This window comes from Platalea leucorodia (assembly GCF_965183815.1).
Source record: "Platalea leucorodia genome assembly, chromosome: 4".
NCBI classification, from domain to species: domain Eukaryota; kingdom Metazoa; phylum Chordata; class Aves; order Pelecaniformes; family Threskiornithidae; genus Platalea; species Platalea leucorodia.
The window spans coordinates 69,544,060-69,563,524 of NC_138826.1; the positions used below are offsets into that span (position 1 = coordinate 69,544,060).

The 19,465-nt window shown below is 43.5% G+C and overlaps 1 protein-coding gene across 1 annotated transcript in view; it reads right to left on the bottom strand.

Annotated features, from left to right (window-relative positions):
* RBFOX2 (RNA binding fox-1 homolog 2) overlaps positions 1–19,465 on the bottom strand; it is a gene marked incomplete at its 5' end in the record, with an annotated part of 168,826 nt that overhangs the window by 3,151 nt on the left and 146,210 nt on the right. Inside the window, 6 exons of the mRNA XM_082308769.1 lie at positions 6,859–6,898; positions 12,290–12,422; positions 13,546–13,638; positions 13,798–13,851; positions 16,250–16,310; positions 19,054–19,146. Of these exons, the coding sequence (XP_082164895.1) occupies positions 6,859–6,898; positions 12,290–12,422; positions 13,546–13,638; positions 13,798–13,851; positions 16,250–16,310; positions 19,054–19,146 (474 nt within the window). The remainder of the gene's footprint in view (positions 1–6,858; positions 6,899–12,289; positions 12,423–13,545; positions 13,639–13,797; positions 13,852–16,249; positions 16,311–19,053; positions 19,147–19,465) is intronic.

Sequence of the window (19,465 nt, forward strand, 5' to 3'; positions counted from 1 at the left end):
TAAGAGGTAGTTACTAAAAACGCACTTAGAGCTGGTTTGGCAGAATGTGAATCCTGACCCAGAGGAAGACCTGCGAGTCTCCTCCTGGAGCTTCCACAAGGAGCTCTGGGGGCAGAAGACGACCTGGCTCAGACAGGCAGCTCTGCACACCCGGCAGTAACAAAGGACGGAGGCCAGCCACCTTTCAGACCAGGGGCAAAGGCTGCGTGGCAGGCAGCAAAGACGGCTCTGAAGCCCAGGCTAGTTCTTTCTTTATTGCACACTTCTGAACACATTTTTATTAACTTGGGGGTGGCAATGGTAAATGAACCATGGCTTTGATTTGCTAGCAACACAATGAGCCATAAATAACATCAGAAAATTCCAGATTGCTTCTGGCTTTTTGTTTTTCCCCCTGCCAATTGACATTTCAGAGTTTGAAGGACCAGAAGGCAGACTTACGCTCTTCACCTTCAGAATCAGCTCAGCGTACCTCTACCACTTCTTCCCTATAGATCTTTTGCATATATATAACTAAGAGCACAAGATCAGCTCTACTACAGGACTGTGTGTTTGCTCAGCAGTGCTCAGTTAGCTAGGTAGCTTTTGAATTAGAAGTAATGATTTTAAATTAATTGTGGTTGCTTTTGTGGGGGCCTGTGTTAGCCCCACGAAGGCTAACATGCTATCCAAAACACACCTGGGGACCCTTTCCTACTCTGGAAGAGAGGGACTTACAGCCTCTTCAATCTTCTAGTTAAGAGAAGAAAGAACACCACAAATCTACAGCTCCAAGAGATCACCATGTTGCCTGAAAGAGATGTCATGTTGCAGTTTTGCCCTTTTAATGTCATCTAGCTGTTTCAACCCCTGCATCTTGGATTGATGGTTTGGGGAGGTTTAGCTTGGTTTTGGCATGCTATCATTGGATCACCATTACTCCCACCTCCAAAACGTGACCGAGATGAGAGGAATGAGGTGCAGCCTTAATCCAAATCAAACCTTCATTGACCTCACTAAATTAAGACAAAACTTCATACCAATGTCATGGTGGTATTCCCTTAAGTTTACAAGCTTCCTGAACTCTTGATGGGGTCTGTCACTTGGGCATGGTGTATGAGGCATTTTCACCCGGCACAACCCTCCTCAGGGCAGCTGGCTTCAGCACGCAGCCGGTTCCCACTCTGCCCTGCACACTTGCCAGCCACATTTCAGATCAGAAGCCATTTCAAATGTGCCTGGCACACAATCTGAACATGACAGCGAGATGCAGTTTGAAACCAAAAGGGTTATCATGTAATTCTCTTTTAACTCGTGTCTCTCATAAAGGAAAAGGAAACGAAACCAAACCAAAACAAAAGAAAAAAAAGAAGAAAAGAAAAGAAGGGTTGGAATCAGGTGTGGGAGGGGGAATGGCGTAACATTTATTAATCAAAATTAAAAACTAAGCATGCTGACATCTGGAGCTAGAACAACCAGCAAAGTCACCACGTTCAGACTCATATTGGCTAGTTCTATCCATCCCAGCATTCTCTTGGGACAGCAGTTCGCCCTAGGCTCTACCACAAGCTCAGTGAAGTACACAGCCTCAAGTACTAGAGCGTGCAGCCACAACAACCTGCTATTACGGAAACAGTCAGTCACCACTGGAGTTAACATTCCAACCTTAACGACTCCCGCAGCCTCCCGCCCTCGCCCCCCGAAATGGCTCCCACCCTAGCCCTGTCCCACACCACAATGTTAATAATTATAACAAGCAATAACCCATCTGTTATATCAGAGAAGGGAACAGAGACTCCACTGAGAGATTTAGAGCGGGATGTTAACATTTCTTCAGTCAACTGCACAACAAACAAAAAAAAAACAGGAGAAATAATTCATTGGAGAAATGAAGTTAAGAAATAGCTGACATGTGTATTGCTTTTTAACCATGCACTGATGCAAAATTGAAGCTACTGTTAATTTAAAAAAAAAAAAAGTCACAGGATAGAGGTACACACGCATGGGCAGACCCACTCAGTTCAAAGTGGTCTGCAAATTCTACTTGTGTGTACTTCAAATAAAACCAAAAATGGGGATTATAATGGCCATGGTACGTTCCTGTCATAGGAGCAATGAGTGTGGACAGCTGGGGGATTTCTGACACGGGAATGTATTTAGCATGACCAGCAGGTCCAAATACACCAAAACAGGGTGAAGGAAAGAGGAGGAAAGTTGTGACTATTACTCATTATTTCATAAATGCTTTCACCAAGCTCTGGGACCAGTACAGAGCAAAGGAGAAACTGTGCAGGTTGCCTTACCCAGCTGATGCTCCTGTTCTCCATAAACCAGGACCCACCTATAACTCCATCAATGCATCTAAAGCCCTGCTCAGCTTGTCCAATGCACCAGTTATTTTCTCCTGCTATTCCTGTTCACACACAACTTTAACTGGTATGCACAGCTCATCCGTAACCTCAGCTACACGGTCCTACCACCCCTAGTGATTTCTGATGCCACTCACTTCTTTGGATACTCTAGTAAATATAAACTATAGCAGAGTAGAGCATCTTCTACAAACATGAACAATCGTGTTTCCCAATAAAAGAAATAATAATATAAAAAAAAAAAGCCCTTGCTAGCTGCACCACGCTCCTCCAGTGCCACAGCCAAACTGCAACAGAAGACACCATTGAGTGGCATAGTCCTTGAAACCCGGGACAGCCATGCAAACTCCCACTTCGTCTATTTAAGTGAAGTGATTCCACAGGGACATGTTTACCCACCTAGGTTTTAAAATCTTTAGCCTCATCTCAAAAAAAAAAAAAAAAAAAAAAAAAAGTGTGGCTGAGCATTCTTGCGAAGATGTTAAGTCAGAGACGTTTCTATCAAAGGGACAGTTTAAACACTGCCTCGACAAGGAAATAGGGGAACTAAGGAAAAGGCTTATGCATTTTTACTGGGCAGTAACAACCAAAAGGACTGTCTAAATCAAGATTGGTCCTTTCTGGTACAGTCTTTTGGATTGTCTGGAGAGCATGTGAGAGAGATGAACATAACCCTAAATGCTGCTTATCTTAATTCAAGTTCTCTTTCTCTGGATATCCTGCCAGTGTTGCTGGGGCTGTGCTAAACCCCTTTCCCCTTGTGAATGTGTAGCGCTTGAGCCTATAGATCTCAACTGTCAAACAACAGTATTTGCTCAGGTATTCACAAAAGCCCAAATTTAAAATTACTTTTCTGTGATGTTATCATCCTTGGCTCATCAACAAAGCAAGAAAATATTTTTTTAAAATTCCTTCTTTAACATTAGATGACAGATTTTTCAATATTGTCATATATTCTCTGAAATAACACAAACATGGCAAAACAACATATACAGGAAGCTGCAATCCCAACTAAAGCAGCATTCCAATTACTGAGCGTGTTAATGCAGATAAATGAGCACTTTAAGACTATACAGTTCAGCTCAAAATAAGCCCATATTCTCTTCCACTCTTCAAGTCCGTATTAGGTGATCAATCCAACGAGAACATGAGGAAATCCAAAACTACTGCTTACTATGTCAGTGTATCCTATGGTATAAGCCTCCCTTTTCTTTTTCCCTTGCTGCCTTAGATGGGCGCACAAAGTGTGTTGCTGGCCCTTTTTACTCCAAAGAGCCTTTATGCCACTAAGACACAAGCGTTCTCATACCCCTGGAGAAATGTGTAATTCATGGTACCAGTTAGATACGTTTGACCACCTGCCAGGTTTAGGCAGCGAGCCCAATTTTAGGATCTTATTTGTCGTATCTCAAATGTGCCTTCTCCACTCCCAAACTGCCCTATAACAGAAGTTAAGAAGCAGAAAGGGCCAGAACCATTTCCAGTATTTCTGTATTAGAAGGGTGGCATATGTGCACCAGGAATGAGCATGAATGAATTAGAAGAGGTGACAGGACAACGGTGTCCATTGCAGCAGGTGCTTCTACATGGTAATGGGACAAGCATGACCTCGTTAACCCTTCCACTGAATTTATATTATTATTTTTTTTTTGAATGAAATGCCACTCGGTGTGAAATCTGGACACATGCCACCCTGCCATAGCGGGGGCTCGGATCACACGTGAGTCTGCGCTGCCCTAAAAAAGCCTCTGTTCCCATCTCTAATGTGGTGCTGGAATGGTTAGTATAATTCAGTTTTTTCCACTGCAATCCACAATCTGATCGGTTGGCAGGTCACACTGGCACTCCTACCTGAGGTATTTTAGCGCTAATGATTGGTTCCTGTAAGACTATTCTATAACAGAACACAGGAAGAGCAGTTCAAAAAAACACAGCTGTGGAAAGAAACAATCATACAAACAGCCCGCGGCGGGGCTCACCAGCCTTTTCTTTCCAGTGGATGCAAGCACGCTTTTCACAGGCAGGAGCGGTCTTCGCATGGGTGGGTTTGTTTGGGTTTCCCCCCCGCCGCCCAGATTGACCCCACTGTAGAAGAAAGATAACCTTTCTTATGATCCGAAATGAAGCCCTCTGCATCCTGGGGCAGGTTGTTTTATGAATTCAGGTGTCTTGCCAGAGTGAGATGCATCCAACAGGAGATGGAATGCCTTCTTCACAGAAGAAATGGCTAGCAGGATGGTTGCCCCAGGAAAGAAAAAAGGAGTGAGGAAGAGGAGGAGGAGGAAAATGAGAAATTGGTGCATAACATGTATGCAGAAAAAGCAGCCCAAACTTGGGACACTTCCCCTTCATCTTGCCTACCACTAACCACTCCCTGCCAGCTCAGGTCCTTTCCACCCTTCCTTGACACAACCCTACGGACACAGAAGACCCAAGAGAACCTCAATTTAACTTTCCGCCCATTCCTAACTGAAGCACCCTCTGCCATCCGTTCCACAATCTGGACAAGCCTTTCACAGCAACCAGAGGGACGTAAGCACTGCAGTGAAAAGCACGACAAATCAGTGGGGCATAGGGACACTGTAACCATTCCACCTGTGCCAAGCAAATTGTTTGGAAGGGTAACTTCATGTTCGCATTATGGTAACTTTTCCCTGAGCACCATCAGAGGGCTCTGGGCAGCAATAACATAGGAAAAATCACAACCATCTACCTTGATGAGTCCCCTCTTCTATTATCCTGCTTTCTGACAGGGAGACCAAAGCCACCAAGAGCAAAGTCGTCAGAAGTCCACCTAACGGTTCTAACCTGGCTTGGGGGCTTGGTTTGGCGTTACATGATGCACTGCACTGCAGCACCAAGTGGTTATGGGGATTCTTCATTACTGACGTTCTCTGTCCTTAAAACATGTTAAATAAGCCTCTCCTCCCCACCTTCAATGGAAGCTCTGAAGGAGCTTTCTCAAAAGAAATAGGGAACAACCCTGGCCAGTCTTCCCTTTCAACATGACAGCCTCTTATATGCCATACTCTGAGGGAAGAGGCACTAAGTATTGCTCATTTGCTTGCTTACTTGCTGTAGCAAAGTCAGTGGTCTGTAAAGCTGGTGCTTTAGGAGTGAGGCAGGAACACCCAGAACCCTCTGTAGTCCTTGACACAGTTTTATAAAGGAACACTTGACTAGGCAGATCAATTTTTAAAGGACTGCGCACACGATAGTGTATGTAAGAATGAAGAAATACACCCAGTATCTCTATGCTCAGAGAGCATGTCTTCCAACTGCTGTAACTGTGTTAGGAAAAGCACCTTTCCAAGACCTGACCCTCCATATAAGCCAACAAAATCCAAAAGCTAATTCCATCCATCATCTTGAGTCTAACCCCAGGGTCCTCTTTATAAGTGTCAGGAGTAGCACCTTCAAAGGAGTGGGGATGTGAAATCCATGCCGACAACCGTGCCACTACCCAATGCACAACTTCCCCAGCTCCAAAGAGCTATTACCTACAATACCACGAAAGGGAACTCTGCTAGAGCTAGGCAGGCCACAAGTTACAATGGCAATAGTGGACCTGAATGTTTTGGCTTTGAAAGGCGTATTCCTACCATAGCTGCTCTGCAACAGCTCTCCATCGGAGAGGAAACTGCTTTTCTCACTGGCCAGTCAGAATCCGTCCATCCACAACCCACCTACGTATACACAGATGCCCTGGAGATTTGCAATACAGACTGGCTGGGTAGGACAAAGACAATGACAGGACAAAGTCTCCCGCGGTATCAGAGCTAATTCCCAGACAGGAGGAGGCTGCTGACTCTTCTAACCGAACATCTCCACATATTTGTACTTTACAATTCCCCAAAGAGGCGAGAGAATCTAGCCTATTTAGGTACCATTTCTACCAGCAAAATGAGATGTCAGTTTTCACTCTAGCATCTCGGTCCCCATTTTTAATCAGTCCCAGCGTCTTCCCCAAAGGAATAATGTCCACATCCCAGTGGCACATGAACATTTTTAAACATACAGCTCTCGCTCAGTTTAGTGTGGGCTGCACAAATCAAACCTGAAAGGGCCCCAAGAGGGGAGAGAAAGGGGAGGGTGGAGGGGGAGAAGGAAAGGGAAGATCTGAGGCTAAACCAGTCCTGTTATTTTTATATCCAAATCATGTAAACGAGAGAAGTGTTGAGAGAAATTTTAATTTGCTAATCATCTCTCAGGTTGATTAGTAGCAGTGTGCATGTGGGGGACAGGACACCCAGTAAACTGACCCTGGCAATGATCAGGAAACCCAAAGGCTTAGGTCTTGCACCCAGGGGCAAGCGCAGTGACAGAGAAGCATGCTTGCATTCCTAAATATATAAATATATATATCCACAAGGAAGAAGAAAATTAAAGTAAATGATATTTTAAAAAACCAAACCAAACCAAACAAACAAACCAAAAGAAAAAAAAAAAAAAAAAAAAAGGCTGGCTTGTCAGGGGTTGGGGACGAGAAGGCTCCGGTGTGTGTACTTACATAGAGGTCAGCACCGTAAAATCCGTCCTGGTAAACCACACTGCAGAAAATCCACACAAAAACAAAAAAAAAAACAAAAAACAAAAAACAAAAGAACAGAAAACACATTCCGGTTATTGAGGACGGCAGCATGCACATGCGTTTTACACAGGCAGGTGATGTATGAATCCACAACCTGGGCTTTTGGCAGGAGCGTATCAGCGAGAGAATGTGTGTGCGCACGCACGCTAGACGGCTCCAAGTCATCTTCCATGGCATGCAAAGGGGGAAGGGGCGGGCAGAGGGGGAGACAGTATGCAAAGGAGAGAGGGAGGGGAACCACCATCTTGTACAATAAAAATAGACTCAAAAAGATCTGATGTCCTGAAGAAGAGAAATGAGGGTTTAGAAACCTCCACTCTGGTTATTCTCCTGGAATGATTTTAGTTACCCCCTAAACACATGGAAACATTGGCTTCATGAAGTGGGCTTGTGAAATCGAGGAGCCCCTCAGAAGGCATCCCGCAGGGGCTGCAGTCACCTATGTCAGAAGCACGTTTCAAAGAGTTGTGTATGATTATGTATTTTGAGCTTCACAAGGCTGCATGACTTTGTTTCTGACATCCATACATCACCTGCTTTTACCCTGCACATTAGACATGCGATAAGATTTGGCTGATCACACAAGCATGCAAAGTATTATTATTCAGCATCTTAAAGAACCAATGCAACACCTCAGGAAAACAAGTCAATCAATTCTGATCAAAGTAAACACAGAGAAATGTAATTAAAAAGAAAAAACCAAAAATACCCACAATGCATTGCTTTCACAAGCAGAGATAATGAGCTAAAAAGGTTAGGTGACTGGTCCAAGGTCCGAGAATTGAAAGGTGCAGTGGGAGTCCCTGGTAGTAACGACCTATTCCGTAGCAGAGAGGAGCAACTGGAAGGGTTTCCATGGGATGGTGCTTTTTCTGCTTTAAGCCATAGTTTTCTTTCTCTCAGAACTTCAGGCAGGAAAACTGCTAAACCAGAGCTTGGGGTTCCCAAAGAGCCACTCTTACCAGAGCATTCAGTAGCGTAAGACTGTGAAGCTCGCTCTGGGGGCAGGGGTCAGGGAAGGATGAGGAAGGAAGAGAGGGGACACCCCCCACCCGTTTGAGTTCAGTGTGTGCTTCATAACGAGGAATTTCCTCCTGCTTTGTCCTCTGAATAGCTCCGCACAAACTCGCTCAAGGCTTTAAAAAGCATTAGCCCCGCCATCTGTGATATTCATGGATCTGATGTGCATGACTTACCAGTAGCATTAAGGAAAAGGAAGGTATGAACACTAGCTTTTCTTTTGATCATCATTTTTTACTCATCAGATGGAATGTGAAATGCTGCCAAGAGCCTGCCACCCTCAGACACCCACCCATTGTAAGGCACGCACACACAAAAAAAGCCCAGCAGATCTTGCCAAAATTCTGCATGCTATTACTAAAAAATAAAATAAAATAAAATAAAAAAATCTGTTGCAGTGTTAGCTACTGCTTGAATAATTTAGTCTTGCTGTCTTCCCCAGGAAAAGTACACTCCATTCCCAATGGACAGAGTTACTACGGTCTCCAAGAGCACTGGGAGCAGATATGAAGATAGAGACCCTTGTTAGAGGAAGAGGGGAGCCACTTCAGCAGGGAGAAGCAGGCCATAAGATCATTTTTGTTGAAGCTGAATTTTTACAACCACATAACAAAGAATTTGGCTCCTGGGGCAGTGACTTACATTGCTGGGTTCTCTATCTAGGACCAGGAGTGTTTTAGCAGTGATACTCCACCTGCTCCTGCAGGAAAGGCAAACGCATGACAGAGGAAGTGACTGTTGGTTTATGAACAGGTTAGCAGTTTTAACAGTTATTCCGAACACAATCAGTTGGATGAATATAAGCATTACCACATTGGATCAGGCCACTATTCGTGTAACTTAGAATCCTGTCAGCATGAGATGCTGGCATCAGCTCTCCAGAGAAAACTGCAAGGAACACTAATAACAGGTAAGAGTAAGACTTCCTGAGTCCAAACAACAAAGCACACGTACGCCCTCCATCTCTCCTTCAGTTAAGACTTAACTAACACCAACTGCCAGGGCTGAAATTTAGCAAGGTTTATTTATATGCTAGAATATCCGTATTTGTGATTCTTAATGCTAGCAAAAACTGAGAGAATTCCTTCATTTGAGAACCACAGAGACCATTCCGGTTATGTAGACTGACCAGAAGCATAAAGCAGCTCAGCAGCCCATCAAATCTCAGTGGCATCTGCAAAAAGCCTACTATCTGAGCTAAAACACATCCATGAGAAAAATAAATATGCTGGTTTTGTAAAGCAGCCATCATATCATTCAGGTGTACCAACAGCTGACTTTGTTGTAAAAGGAACCAAAAAACCACTCCAAACCCCCAAAGCTCCCTACTGCCTTATATCTAGCCTGACTTTTTTCTACTTTTGGCTTCAAGTCAGTGAATCCTCTATATATTTAAGCTCCTAGACTAAATTATTCTCTACTATGGCAAGCCTACTCTTCATACAGGTACTTAATGACCATGGACAAATCAATGCCTAACCTATAGTTTGAGAAATAAAATTGATCAAGCTTATTTAGTTTTGAGAGTTTTACAGTAGGCAAGTTTTTTTCAGACTGACTTACTCATTACAGCTTTTGGTCTGAAGCGTAATTTGTCAGCATTCTTGTTTAGAAAGCATGGCCGCTACAAATCAGGGCAATATTCCAGTACAGGTTTTACTCACGCTATATATCAGAGGTTATAATGTCTCCTTACTTCTATTGAATATCTCCTCAGTTATAAATTGAAGGTTGCATTTGTACTCTGAGGTCAGGCTCAGGTGACTATCTAACATCCTCTCCAATGGTCTGAGCAATTGCTTTCTAAGGTATGAATAGCGTTCCCTGGATAAACGTCCATGTCCAAATATAAGTATGTACATTCCACATACGCATTAGTAAATCTTAGTTTGAGTTCTTGAAATAAATGTTAAAACTATTAAGAACAATATGATTTCTTGCACCTTCCTCTGGAGTATCTAGCACTAGACACTGTCAAAACTTACTCTAACCTGAATGGCCCTCAGGTCTGATCCAGTATGGCAATTCCAACAAGCTTTTATTAATCTACATTCTGTATTTTTGAATTCTGCTACGCTCTCAAATGCAGTGATACCATTAGGTTTTGTAACTTAAAGCTTAAACACCACTGAGGTTTGTGAAAAACAATTCCTTCTACCAGGTTTGAGTTAACCTGCAGCTTACTTTACTGTATGTCTTCTGCAAAGTACTCACTATGTCTTGATCACTCATATGTTGCTGATTGATCTTACAGTGTCATCTTTCCACTGGCCAGGAACAAAGCAACTGATGCAGGGTAAGGTGTCAGGAACGTGTGCCTGCCCCTGACTCCATGGAGGTCAACCATGCCCACATGGAGCAGTAGCTCTCCTACAGGTTACTACAACATGGAACTGAACAGCACATTTTGTATTGTTGCATGAGGAATCAAATTCCCTCTACAAAATATCTTGTAGAGATTCAGACTATGATGACAATAAACACCAGAATTAGTTAATTACATCCCAGTGCTTGGGACTAGGGACAGTTCTGGGCCATTTGTGAACCTGCTCTGTTTACTGCTGCCCTGCAAATGTTTACTGGATAGTATGCTGCCCATGAAGACATGAAATCAGTCAGCAGGGACAGACAAACTCAACGTAATGTAAGTAAACACAGTCACGAGACAGTATTTGGAAGGGATAATCATTGGAGCCCGGCCCATATTCCAAATGGAAATAAACTTTTTATACAGGACTCAGGCTGGATTTACATAAAAGACAAGCCTAGAGTCCTCCCAGTGTGCCACTCGTGACAGCCTCTTGCTAGGAATGCTCCAGCTGTTACTCCCAGGGATGAAGAGCACATCCCCGCTCCCCAGTGCAAGTATTTCATATTCTGCTAGACGGCAGCACTTAGGGCAGCTTTGCTTCTCTGTTTCACTGTGGGGCATTTCCTAATAAAACCGGACTGGGTCATTTTTAAAGCAACAGACAAGTTGCAGGTCAGAGGCTATGGTTAGAGGATATTGAATAAGAACTAGGAGTGGTGGCAAAAAGAGGTGGATCCGAAAACCCAGAAGAAACGCTGTTCGGAAGGCCAACGTGTTCAGACAAGAGGTTTCATTTAAAGTCTTCTGGTGAATTAAATACAAATATTGCCAGACTTGCTGGAGAGGAAAGCTAGACAGATACATGACCACTGCAGCTTGCTTCCTTAAGCTCCACTTTAAATATCAGACTGAGCTCTAAAAAGAATGGGCCAGAGTAGCTCTGCCCACTGAATCTACTACAGAAGGTACTGCAAGTTTATCCAGCGTGTATCAAGCCAGGTCCTTGCACTGATGTGTGCGGCTTCCACATCACTTTTTATCAAAAGATTTATAATTTATTTTCTTCCCTTTTGGGGCTAGTCTAAAGGAAAAAAGGGTCAGTACACTTCTCTGTGTTGGAGGATTCATTCCTACTCCTATTCTTTCTGAGAATGTTGCCTGGAAAATACGGCAAGTAAAATTCCCGAGACAGGCAATATGCATAAAGCATCCTCAAAATCAGAACATAAAAAGACAGTTTGCAAGGGATTCGCTGATTCATCTGTCATTCCATCACACTGAAACAAAACCAAACCCAAACCAAAACTCACATACAAACCTAGTTCCCTATAAACAGCAGAATACTCCTTTGTAACAGCATCTATTCCACTGCATTACTAGTGAAAAGCCAAGAGGGCAAAGAATGCTAAGGCCACGCGTTCACCATTGCTTCATACAACAGTTAGAAGAACGCTGCACTTTCCTTCTCCCTATATCCCAAACACTCCCAATTTTAAATTAATGGACTTGATTAATCTTTGTTTTAAACCTTTTTAAACCGTCTCCAACAAAGAAAGCAAATCCATTGTGGGTAACTGGCTCTTCTGTGTCCTACTGCCAGATGGTGAGGCATGAAGGTAATGGATAATATTCCTCATTCCTGGATGTGAAAACACAAATGGAGTGCAAAGAGCAGAACCTTTTTGGAAATTTTAGACCTTCTCTCTTTGCGTCCTTCTCAGCAGCGCTATAACGTACTGGGTCAATGGATGACGAATACCACGTAGACAAATTGAGAAATTGTAAGAAGGAATCCATCAGCGCTTTAAGCTGTTGCAAGTACTGAAAATTGTTTCAGTCAAGAACTTAATGCAGAAAAATTTAGATGTGTCCCCACTGGATGCCATAGTGTGCAGAATGCTCTGGCACTAGCAGTATCCTGACTCTCACCATCCAGACAATTTTAGTTATTTTTTGGTTAACGAATCAGCTATTTGACACGGTTGTGCAGAGCACTCTGCTCTTGTGACCAGTGCTTACCCTGGGTAGGCAGGGATGGCTGTGGGAGGTACTGCCCGGACTGCCCCATACACTGTCCTTCCTCGGCCCCTCAGATGGGCTCCCCGAAATGCGGCTGCTGTGGTGGCTGCAGTTGGATAGGGGAAGCCTGGAACTGTAAAGACAGACAAGGTGGAGGGTGAAAAGGATCTGAGCTGCTGCCCAGAGAACAACTGTCTGCTTCAAACAAAGTTACACAATAGCTCCACAGCGGTGGGACATTTTGCATCAATCCTGCAGAGGGGCATGCTTATAACCCAGCAAGCATCCGATACATACTTCCTGCTACACCATGGCCTTTGGGGGAAGAGGGGTTGCAGAGAGGTTTGGCATGCAAGAGGTTAATGCTTTGGCATGCCTCACCCACCACAAACAGGGTACAAACCTCCCCCCCGCCGCCTTTTACACCGCCATGCAGTCTGGTTAGAGTCCGAGAAGCGCAGAGAGTTACTATCAATATAGCAGGCGGCTCTTCCAAAACTGCAGAGGCTCTTTAAAATAATTTGTCAAGAGGCCCTTAAAATCAACCAACTTACATCAGTCTCTTCCCTCCTTTCCCCTCCCACTCTTTGCCACCCAATCCTCTGTATGTTCATTTTAAAGCCTGAAAGACAAGATAGCCCATATAACAGCAGCAGATATTTCCCATAGAGTGCCAGTTTACTGAGAGCCCACCTTCATTTAACAAGCGTGACCAATAACTGGCTCCATGTATAGCGAGGCCTGCTTTATTACGCTTTACACTGGAGTAAACTGGCTCGTGATGAAATGATGTAAAACCTCAGAGGCATCTGCAAACACGTAATAAACAGATACCGAGAGGGAAGGAGTCCCAGGGCGCAAACCCAACCCAACGTGCGTCCAGGTGCATGCCACTGGGGGCCCTGCAGACTCGCGCTTTAGCAGCTTGTATAATATGTACTTTAGGGATTTGTCTGTTTGGTTTCTTTGATTTCAAAAGGGGGAGGGGGGCAAGGGAATGGCCTGTTCCTCACACACACCCTCCCCTTCTTCTGCAGCCTCCTCATCGCTCAGAAAGACCCATCCACCAGTACAGAAACACACTGCAGATGAACAAGTTACAGCCACTGCACAGTATACTTTGGCTCAAGGTACACTCTTTCCCAGCAAGACCCATCCTTTCAAGTATATATTATACAGACTGGAGAGAAGAAGGGTAACAGGTCATTATTAACTCAAGCACAGTAACAATACAGGGGCCAATGGGGGCTACTTACTGATTAAAGGAATGTAAGTGTTAATACCCCCCCTTCCTGACAGGGGCACTGCGGCGTCATTGCCCAGCGAGACATCTGCTTGAAAGCTGGACGCTAATTTAATTTTCAAAAGAATAAAAAAAAAAAAGAAAAAAAAAGAAAAAAAGAAAACAAAAAAACGTAAAAAGGTTATAAAGAAACAGCAGATTGAGAACACAAACAAACACCACTGCAGTTAAATGGCAGAAGTGGAAGTGTCTACTTAAGCTCTACCTGCATATAACTCAGGGCCGTACACCGCTCCAACCACAGGACTCAACTTCCAACCTGAAACAACAAAGACTGCAGTGAATGCCAAAATCTACACCAAGAGAAGGAGCGGGCAGCGTGGGTAGGGGGAACGGTCTCTTGCGTGCACCCCAGCTTCACATGCACAGCTCTTTCCAATTTCTGCTTTGCCTCAATCCTCCTTGGTGTAGATGGAGGCCAACTGCCTTTTTCTAATGTCAAGTTCTAGGTACAGGTCACTGTATTGGAGGGAACAGCAAAACATCAGCTGATGCGCAGCACAGCAGAGGCGCCGCTGAGGGAATGCCAACTACCTTATATGCATATTCGCCACGAGCACCGTGCGACCCTGCGTTCCCTGCGTGAACCTTGCTGCCAGCTCCTCCACCTCCTCCCTGCTTTCACCAGGAACGCTGAGGATCCAGAAACTCTCTAAAGCCACCGGCCCAGACTGTCATCCTGGGCAAGTCAATTTATAGCCTTTGATTCTCAAAACACCCTTCTCTCTTATTTGCTATAGATCTGCTAAAAAGCAACAGTGTCTGAATTTCCTCACTAACTGAATTACACGACTACGGTGCAGAAAAGCAAATCAGTCTATTCAGCTCACATTTTCTCCTCTCTGCGTTATTTTAGTATTTCCTGTCTTCTTTATGCTGCTTTTCAGGTGAAAGCCTTCCCAGAGAACTGATTTTAATGTCATCTGGATAATTGGCAATAACTGCAAATCATCAACTTAAAACCTACAAGAGAATAGTGCTTAAAGAAGTCATTGCAGGGTTTGAGGAGGAACACATTTCCCAGTCAGATCTAGAAACGTATTTGTCTTCCCCCCCTACCTTTCTATGTGGGGAGAGAAGAAAGGGGCATAAAGCTAACATCATGATCTGGGATGGCTTCCACAAAGCATTCCTTTCAGGAAAGATCTCAGCTGTTCAGCTAGCAATGACACAGGTGTTTTTATTTAAATAAATCCATACCCTTCCTCTGTTTTGAAGTCCTGATGCGCTTACTGCACTTTAACACCTCAAACCAGCCTAGAAACCATATGAACAACTTTGTGAACTGCAGCTCATCAACACCACCCCTTCATCTGCTGGCAGAGTATCAACGACAGATGCGATGCACGCTCCCTCCGCAAGACCGGGCACGCTGCTGCTGCGCTGCCCACCTTGACAGCAAAATACACACGTGAGTGGTGGCAGTGAGAGGACTGGGATCAACCCTCAAATTTAGTAACAGTCGTACGGCCACTCATCTGTATGCCTTAAGCCTGGCCTAATACTAAATACCTTTGCATAGCTTTAAAGCTGGCTTTAAATTGCTGGCTGTGAAAGCAAAATATTCCTGCCCGTTATTAGGGTTTCACAAGTAAGCCAAGTTTTGTTACCAAATAGTCATACGCATTTTTCTGCCCTTTTTTTTCAGGACAGCACAATATGGCTGCGATGCCTTTTACTACAAAATCTCCTGGTTCCTTTCAGACACAGAGACTCAGAATTCCAGCCTTTCTGCCTGACCCTGTTTCCCCAGTTCTGTAATCAAAAAAAATTTATTTGCCAAGAGCCACACAACAAGTTAGTAGCAGAGCCACAAATAAAATTCCTATCTTCTGAGTCTTACGTGGTAATCAAAACAGATTCTCACACTAGCAACTACCTATATACAGCTTCCTGCCTTGTTGAAGCTGTTTGGGAACATTTTCAGACCAAAAAGAATTTTTCTGCCTGTTTCAGGACAAAGACTCAGATTCAAAATCTGTATCAAAGCAGCATTCAGTTCTGTCAGGAGAATGACTTTTTATGCTATATATGCCTATGCAATAAAATTACTGCACAGACAGAAAAACCAAGATATCCTCATGAAACAGGATTCTTCATTACCCAAACAACTTGGTCTTTCTCTATTCAGGTTCACTGGAAAACGACTGAGCACAGGCACAGTCCGTAACAAGAAGCGAGCAAACAAGCAGCGCAATGCCTCTGTTTTCCCGGCTGCTTGCGGACAGCTGTACTTTTACAGTTAGAACCTAAACTGAGATATATCCAATTCTGTATCCTAAGTTATGCTTCTGCATTCCTGTTTAGGTATCTATGTGATGGCAATGAGACTCAGGAGTACTGCACGTCCCACTGTACAGCATCCGCTTCCAGTAGTGGCAGGAAACCTATCGGTCCTTCGCTTCTTTTCCTAGCTTGGCCACGCTGGGCATGTCACTACTCCTCTGTCCCCACTTCTCCACCTCTAACATGGTATTCCTCCATAAACGCTTAGGTATTATTCTGAAGAATGACACTACAAATTAGGGTTTGAGCAGTTTTTGTTGTTTTGTTTTGTTTTGTTTTGGTCCTGAGGAGAGGCCGTGACTTTTCCCTCACCAGGAAGCTTTTGTCTTCCTTCAAACCTTTCAGCTCATCATTAGTACAGTCTCTCTTACCATTTGCGTAAGGTGTGACCATCTTCTTATTGGTCATCACTCGCGCTGTGGCATTGTTAACCTAAAAGTAAGAAAGGGGAGGGGGAGGAGAGGGAAGGAAGCATAGGACATTAGGGAAAACGATGGAAAACTCTCAGATAACACACACACACACACACTATACTTCTCTGAGCAAAAAAAAAAATTAAACAACTAATTTTACAAGAATGCAATCTTTAAATTACTTTTAACAGTTGCCATTTAATTATAGAAGTTACAGCTAAACATGGCACTTTAAAATTATGCATTAAACAAAAGGCCAACGAGAGTAAAGTGCAGATTCTCCGCCGCCCTACCACCCCTTGGCACGTGCTTATTTTCAGCTCATTGATCGAAAGGACAAAACTTTGGAGGTTTTGCCCAGGTTCTGGCTGAGAGGCAGCGATAACTTCTGCAGCCCAGGGCAGGGGAACTGAACCAGGTGATGGACAAGCTGATTTGTTTCTCAAGCTCACTGTTGGGATTGGGGCCCAGCAGATCGCTGGCAGGCATACTTTTTAGATAGAAAAAGATAGCCTGGAGTCCGTCAGCATTAGATTTGAACTCCCAAGGCTTGAGGAGATTTCTGGAACGCCACCCAAGCGTTTGGACAGTCTACGTTCACCGATGTCCTCCCCATCATTTTCACATCTTTTTCCAGATTATTTTTTCCTTGTCACAAATGTCATGGAGCAAAAAGAATAAATACATAGCAGTAGACCTGGGTCTTTTTTTGGTTTTATTGTGCCCTCCACCCTCTTTACAGAGCTCTGCATAGTTCCAAGCAGTTTGATTGCTCAAGCAAGTGGGGTGTTACCACAGAGATGGTGCTGATAAAGAAAAGATGGACCAGTTTGGAAGCCAAGTTACTGCAGCCCCGTGTCAGACAGCCTCAAAGTTCTTGCAAGGAGGGTGAAGTCTTTATACAACATCAATAATTTATCAAAACCCATGCCAAATGGGAATTGAGGCTAGGGTGAAGAAGAAAAAAAATATTGATATAAAAATAAAAGCTGCCTCGGGCCCTTGAGACTTGTGGATGGTGAGTGTACTCAGGGTGGGGAGTCTGGAGCTACATTTACTCTCGTTTCAGCCCCAAAACAATAGAAACATTACACATTTAAAAAGAAAGAATGGAAAACAACAATGATGAGACTGAGAGCATGCAGTTAAACACACACAGATAAAAGAAAGGAAAAAAAAAAAAAACCAAACCACAATTGATTCAGGGGGTGGGGAGGGGAGGAGGGAGGAGATAGGGTCTCACAGACAATCATTAAGATGGAGCGAGTGCCTGAAATCAGCTGCTACAGCAAAGTGCAACACAAGCACTTAAAGGAAAAATTGCCAGAACCAATCAGAAACCACCAGTCAGCAAAGAGACCAACAGCTGCATTTAACCAAGTAAAGAAATAAACTGGGGAGGGGGAGAGAGAAAGAAAGAAAAAGAGAGAAAACAAACAGTAACAGCTACAAACAGGTCTCAGAAAGAGAGCAGCAGAAAGAAGGGGCAGGAGAGAGAGAAGAGGAAATGGGTGCATTAATAAAAACCAGCCAAACTGGAGTTCAGTAACTCTGAGTAAGATGTGCAAGGGGAAATCACCATGAAGTCAGTAATCAAACAGCTCAGACTGCTACAAAACGATATGTACATCCAAAATCCAGGCGGCATTACTCAACAGCATTGAAAATAAAAGGGGGAGAAGGGGGAAGGAGGTGGGTGGGGACAACAAGTCAAATCACATTTCGTAGTGTTAATGTGAGATGGCAGATGGATTTTTTCTTTCTTATTTAATTTTGGTTTTTTGTAATTTTAAGAAAAATTTAAAAAAAAAAAAGCTTCTTCTCTAGCGCTTTTGTTTCACTTACCGCCAACTCGTACCATCGCCAGCATTGTGTATAGTTACCATGGAAAGAGTGAGTCAAGTGAAGGGCCCTAAACGCTAAACCATTGAAAAGGGAAATAAAAAAACAAAACAAAAAAAAAGCAAAATATGCAGACATCTTACTCAAAAACGGCGGCTTTTTTTGTTTTAATATTTGTACTTTTTTTTTTTTTTTTTTTTTTTTAAGAAAGAGGGAGAGAGGGAAGACGCCAGTTAGCCTTCAACACAGTGGAACACCAAACTGGTCAACACCAGGCATGCCCGATATATGGCCATGTTGGCCAGCCAACATTAACCCTTCAACTCCCCTGCGGCGAGAGCTAGAAACTTTAAGGATTAGCTTTCACCGAGCAGACTCTTGACCGCGGGCAGGTCAAGAAACCAGCGGTGTGTATAGCACAGCCCACTCGGGGCTTCTGCCCCGTATCTCCCCTCCCCTCCCACCATGGGCATCATCTCACACTTGCGTGGAGGAGAACTGGCCTCGGAGGAAAGAGAGGATACTGGCTGGCCCCCTGCTTTCTTTTTTGGACACAGAGTTAGAAGTCGGACAGTACTCTTTCAGTTAGTTTTGTTCAGGCCTGGTAACAGGAAATCGGAGCCTCGCAAACTGAAGCAAAGGAAAAATCAAGACAGCAGAAGGGCAAAAATTTGGAGTGGGTGGGAAAAAAACTTAATAAAAGAAGAAAGAAAAGAAAAAAATACCCAAAACAACAATAAAAATATTCCATAAGGGGTGTAAACTTTTATACATTTCAGTGCAGGGAGGTGAAGGACACAGACACAAACACACACGCACACACGAGACTGGGATCCAAATGTGAAATAAGTGAGGCAAGACACAAAAAGAAATCAAAATAATAAATATAAAGAAGAAATTGAATTACTGAAGACATGCACCTCGATTTTACGGCCCTCTACCACGGTGCCGTGTAATTTCTCCCTGGCCCTGTCTGCATCAGCACTATTCTCGAAAGTTACGAACCCGAATCCCTGCATGCAGCGGGAGAAGGGGGGAAAACATGCACATCGTTATATATTGAAATACTGATCTCTAGGTAAATAGAGAAAAAATATCACAGTATGAAATTGACATCAGCACAACTCAGCAATAACCTCCTAGAGTCACATTGTTGGTTCATGCATGTTTCATAAATGAAAGAAATTAAATTTGATAAAATAAAGGAACTGTAATCATAATAAGAATAATAAGAGTAATTAAAAAAAAGAAAACATAAAAGCAATTGAGGCCAGACCAAAAAAGAAGTACAAAGTTACTCGAGACAATTTTTTTGTTTGTTTTGTTTGTTTG